The 6,000-nt window shown below is 39.4% G+C and overlaps 1 protein-coding gene across 3 annotated transcripts in view; it reads left to right on the forward strand.

Annotated features, from left to right (window-relative positions):
• Positions 1 to 3,328, forward strand: part of dmrt2b (doublesex and mab-3 related transcription factor 2b) — a 28,511-nt gene extending 25,183 nt beyond the window's left edge. For all 3 annotated transcript variants that reach the window (XM_034146143.1, XM_034146145.1, XM_034146144.1), the window contains exons 3-4: positions 954 to 1,056; positions 2,256 to 3,328. In XM_034146143.1, coding sequence (XP_034002034.1) covers positions 954 to 1,056; positions 2,256 to 3,097 — 945 coding nt within the window. In that variant the 3' untranslated portion in view covers positions 3,098 to 3,328. The remainder of the gene's footprint in view (positions 1 to 953; positions 1,057 to 2,255) is intronic.
• Positions 3,329 to 6,000: the final 2,672 nt, after the last annotated feature.

The following is a 6,000-nucleotide window of genomic DNA, read 5'->3' on the forward strand; positions in this document are numbered from 1 at the left end:
ATAATTGAGGGTTAAAATCAGAGTAGGGGGGGGATTATTGATTAATTAATTAACTAAAGTAGCCTACGTTGAATGGCTCATGCATGATGGTAGAATACAGGTCAGAATATAGCTATTGTTATTAAATAACACATAGCTAGTAATAACGAAACATTTGTACACGTTTGGAAAAATGATTAAAATAAATATGCAAGGTTGATTTTACACAATTATTACTATTATATATATTTCCAAAAACAATGTGTGACAGAAGTCAATACAAACAATTGTCGATAAGAGCTATAAAGTAAAGCATGTGTTGTTGTTTTTTTAGCTTTTATATTAAACAAAACTTTCTTTTTGTCCAAAATTGATCCCATTTTGTACATTTAACACACACACACACACACACACACACACACACACACACACACACACACACACACACACACACACACACACACACACACACACACACACACACCACACACACACACACAAAGGCACAAAGGAGCCATCAAAATGAACAAATAAAAAAAAACATTAATAAGTCAATCTTTAAACATCCCCCAAAGAAAGGATTGTCTTGAGTGTATTTTTTTAAAATAATTTCCTTGCAGTTATAAGGTTTACTGCAACAGCAATTTGCATTCTGTCTGCATTTACACCTGAAGGCAAAATGTGACATTTTAATAATAATGTATAACAATACAATGTTAAAATAATATACAAATATGGATAGTTTAAATCCAATTCATGCTCCTCTTAAAAAAAAATACTTAACATTTACACCTAATAATTATATTCCTTTAATATCAACAGGGTGAATCTCACTTATTATTAAATCTTACACTTTCAAAGAGCTATACTCATCGCTTACATAAAGTATGAATTATCTGTACTAACCTTTGGAGCACAGCCTCAGTGTAATATCATGATCCAATGTCTAATTCCTGTTCCCATGTTTCTCGCAGGGTAAGAGGGGGGTCAGGTGTGCAGGTCCGTTGAGGAGGACTGCGTATCAGCGTTACACGAGAGCAGTCGAACCGAGCATACTGGCTAAGAGCATCCTGCTGGGTATATTTTAATTAACATCTCCTCTCCTCTGTCATTTATGTTCTTCCTTTTTTTTTACTGTGATAAAATATATATATATATATAAATAAATATATATAAAATGTATCTTGAATTCATGCAAGATCCTAAATTGATTAACAATATTTCAGTGAAGGAAATTATTCACTGCTTGCTGACCTGCCTTAACTCTTGTCCAGGGTGCGTTGGTACAAAAACATTTACAAGTCAAAGTTACTAAAACTTCAAAAATAAAAATATTAGATTTTCTATCGTCATCCTAATAACTGCAATGTTATAGGCCTACTCATTGGTATAAGTACCAGTTCATTTCAATGTTTAATTTGGTCTGAAAATAATATTTGTAAAAATGAAAGGCAAGACTGAGTACACAACTCTTTATTTATTGTAAGATATGTTGCAATATAACATAATTGTGTAATATTAAAAATAACAATATTATACTTTTATTGCATATTTTTCTCAAATGCAACACTAAAAGTAGCCTTTGTTAGAGGTATGGCACAATTACAGAAAAAAACTATATAAATCAGATAAATATGTGTTAGGATTTGTTAGGACACTGATTATCTGGCTGGGGAACTACCTTAACATGAACTGTAACCCGTCCACATACAGCCCCAATCTTTGTCCTATAGCTTAAGCCTGATCTAACCTCATCCAGAAACCATGTCTTAACCCAAAAAAAAAGATGTGGACTTTGTTGGGAAAAGCTGTGTCCCCACAATGTTCCAAAACAAACAGATGTGTTCACACAAGTAGACACACATACCTTCACACAAGCGTATATGTGTAACTGCAGCTGCATTTTAAAGCCCTGCTATGGCCCACACTGCCAGTGCTTCTTCTTGGATGTCATTACCCAGCATTACACACACTTCATTGATGTAAGCTAGACAGATCACTGTGGCTTCACTAGTTCACAACAACAGGCCCATTACTGTAATACATAGTGTGTATTATTACCTGCTGGCATGCAGTCAAATCCTGCAACAGGCTTTCTCTTCTTTATAGCCCTTGCAGCCTGTCATTAAAACAAAAATGACAACGCTGACTAATTTAAATTATAAAGAACAAAGTACTCAAGCGAAAACATAATAATTAATTTGTTGGAACTCATTCATTAATGAAATATGACAACAAAAAAATGACAACAGCATGAGGCTTTGCTTTCTGTGCAGGGTTCAAACCGGCAGTGCCAGTGGAGGACTACACCTCCTGCTGGTCGAAGCAGACACCGGGGGGCCAAACCCACCCTACGTGTCCCCAGATGAGCGCCCGGATGAGGAAGAGGAGAGCCTTCGCAGACAAGGAGCTTGAGAATGTGATGCTGGAGCGGGAGCTGAGGCAGAGAGAGCTGCAGAGCGAACTTTCCCTCTCCTCCTCCGCTGCCCTCACCCCCATGCTTCACCCACCGCCCCTGCCTGCCTCCCCCAGCCTCCACTGTTGTCTTCTCAACAAAGACCCCACCTCTGCAGGGTCGTCCAGTTACGTGCCTGTGTACAAATACAAGCCTCTGTATGAGTGTGACTTCCAGTTCTATCAGTTCCTTCACCTAAAAAGCATGTCTGCTGCAGAAGACTATAACAACTTCTTATACTCAGAGCAAACCAAGGAGGATGAGGAGGTGCAGAACAGCTGTAGAGGTTGTGAGAAGAAAGATAGTCTAGAGCTGACGCCTCTAACATCTCGAAGACTCAAACATCATGGCAGCACCGTGTCAGGTCTAGATTCTGTCAAATCCTCCTCAAAACCAACAGAAATAATGGACTCAAATGGCTGTTCACACCTCACACGCTCTATTTTTGGATCTGATCACGGTATTGTGGTCAGGCCAGACATCAGTGCACCCAGCAGGACTTTTGATCCCAGACCTCTGACAGCTAAGGGGTGGTGTGCAGAGCCCCCCGGAGACCAGGCAGCTCCTCATGGCGACCCTGTCAAGAGCTCTAATGGCAGCTCAGTCAGGACCCCCGCTGTGAGGCCATTACCTTTCTCAGTGGAGGCTCTGCTGAGGGCCTGACGGGCAAACAGAAAGCAGGGCAATGCACTCTGGTAATGTGCAGACTAAGAATTGATGTTGAGTGAAATATAATAATTGCCTGTTGTATACAATGTTTTGATAAGGGGTGGTTGTGAAGTATATATTAACACATTCAAGAATATAAATCACAGCCTTTGTATAACTTTTTTAAATTTGTCATAAAGAACTATTTAGCTACATTTGAAATATCATTAAAATATATACAAATTATACTTGTCGTATATATGTCATTGATTAATAGATTGATATGCCTGTTGATTATTTTAAACACTTTAAAAATATAACCCTTTTTTATTCTCCTCTCGTCAGCGTTAAAACACACTGAACCATTCTGCCTTGAAGCTTTCACATCAATCATATTATATTCTCTTTTCCTGCAAGAAGAAAGAACAGCCATGAAACAAAGTCTATAAAAAAGTCAAGTAGCGTTTGAACTTCTGCTCTTTTTTTTACTTTGTGCATTGATTTTTTTAAATCAAAGTGTAGATCTGGTTGGCTGATCTTTGCAATACTCTCGGGCATTAGGGTGTAAAAACAAACCAGATGCTGCTTAAAAAATCTCTCTTTTTCTCACAAAAAAAACTATCGCTGGAAGAAGGATCATAAGGTAAAGAAGACATTTGAAAGTAAAGATATTCACACAATAAAACTGTAATTGCTCAGAAATAGCTGAAACAATATAAAGCTCTGATTTATCTGCATTTGTTATTTCTAGCAATTTTTTTTTATTTTGCCAACAGACAAATATGTATTCATTATTTATTGTTAAGCTCTATTGTTGACATTTTGTCAGAGTGTAGTCTGATTGTACAACCTCAAATGTACTCATCATATGACACACTGTTTAATATTTAATAGAGTGTCGTTTCATCACCCCAACACAATGAGGGAAGATGGGAAAGATTCACCAAAGGGGGAATGGGTGGGTGCCAGCGTTGCCTAGGCAACATTGTTCTTTATTGTACGCCGGGCCTGATGCTGGCTGAGTTTGTTTGAACACGCATTTGATCTTTATCCACTTTCCACTTTTTCTCTCCTCCGGTTTTGTTTTGTTCTGTGTAGTTATCTTGCTGAGATGGGGGTCAGATACTTTTGACAACTCTGGACCTTGTGGCGTCAACACAGAGGTGATAGCGCGCCGCTCTGTGTGTTTGTTTGCAAGTATCTACCAGCATATCAGAATGCCTTTCTCCCTGTCTTTCCACAGACAGACAGAGAGGGGAGATCGGAACAAAAGGAAGATGAGGTTGTGAGCCTGAACGCACTGACATTGTGCCATTGTTTTTTTTATGTACACCATCTGCAGTGATTTTACCACATTGAAAAAAAAAAAGAGAGCAAATTACCATTTTCCCTATGATGATAAAAAGATGAGCATCAGTCACAAAGGGGTTATTCTTCACAGAAGTCATTATCGACTTCTGTGAAGAATAACACAGAGGATGTAAATCAATTTACCCCCCGGCAAAACTGGTGGAGAAGCTCATTTATCCAGTTCCCCCATGCTTCATTCTGGAGTGTCCTTAGACGTGATGTGTGGCGGCTTAATAGATAGCGACCCGCTCTAAAAATGTAATGCACGTCCCCTGTCCTTGTTAAGACTCTGCTAGCGACAGGCAGATTAGCTTTAATGTTCTCTGCTCTTTGGAAAGGTTTGATTCAATCTACAATCACCAGTTTATTAACATTTTCCCTTTGTGGGCTAAGGGAGAGTAGGGGAGAAAGAGGACATGTGGGGGGTTATTGGATCAAGGCCAGTTTGCCGACTAGGCATTTTCAACAGGTTGAAACATGTTTTTGAATTAGTAACAGCCCAAACCCTTCTCCTCCCCCACCCCTCAGCTTTTTGTCGCCCACCTCTGGCGCTCTTGCTCTTGATTCTCTTGTTGTGCCTCATTTCCATTTCAGCAGGATTGATTTCACCGTGTTCAGGGTAGAAAAGCTTTGCTTTGGCGTTGGTAGCTCTGATCTTCATATTTTCATCATACAGACTCATAACAGCAGGGATTTAAAAGATGGGGGGAAATAAAGAGAAGAGTTGGCGGGTGGGGGAGATATTAACACAGAACTAGCCAACACGATACATGAGTACCAGCTTCTTTAAAACTATTTTCCATGACCTCCATCCTGTTAATGTATGTTCTATCCTCTCTCTTCTCTATTGGATAACCAAGCATTGGCATCTTTAGCTGGCTGCCACTTGCCTGTTCCTGGCCTAGTGTGTAGCCATCACACTCCTGCTGCATACAACACAAGTATCAAAATGATCTCTGTTTTCCCATTCACTTCATGTCCTTTACCGCCTTGCAGTGTTTAAACAAGCTGTGTACAGACTCAGACGTGCATGGAAAGGTAAATTCTCCCTGAACTAAGTTTTACAGAGGACTCCTGCCTCCCTTAGATTGAATGCTAAAGCAGTCAGACCTCTCTAGTTGTTTGGTATGATCTACGTATCAGTCTCCCCTTGGACAGCTCATCAGCAACATTTAGTATCAGGGTTCAGTGGAAAGCCTTTGATCACCCTGCCAGCTGTCCTCATTACAGAATACTAGTGTAATAAGAACATATGTCTCAGTGTGGCAAGGTCGTTTCCTTCTGAGAGAGCAGCTTTGTGAATTACAAAGTGTTTTTATGGGATATTTGGTATCAAAGAACTCCCTTCTTCGACGAGTACCCTTTTTATGACAGACTGAATTTAAAGAAAAATACCTGCTCACATTATTTTTCAAATCATTGTCTGCTTCTGAAGCTCTGAAGCGTATCATTTACATTGGAATGTTACAAAGTCTTCATTCCAAGACTGTTTTGGTATTATATGGTGACGCTATGGTATTTGGTCACTAATAGCAGGGCGTTTTGACAGTGCTGACTATTGAGGGGCC

Source organism: Trematomus bernacchii, unplaced genomic scaffold, assembly GCF_902827165.1.
Source record: "Trematomus bernacchii unplaced genomic scaffold, fTreBer1.1, whole genome shotgun sequence".
Classification (NCBI taxonomy): Eukaryota; Metazoa; Chordata; class Actinopteri; order Perciformes; family Nototheniidae; genus Trematomus; species Trematomus bernacchii.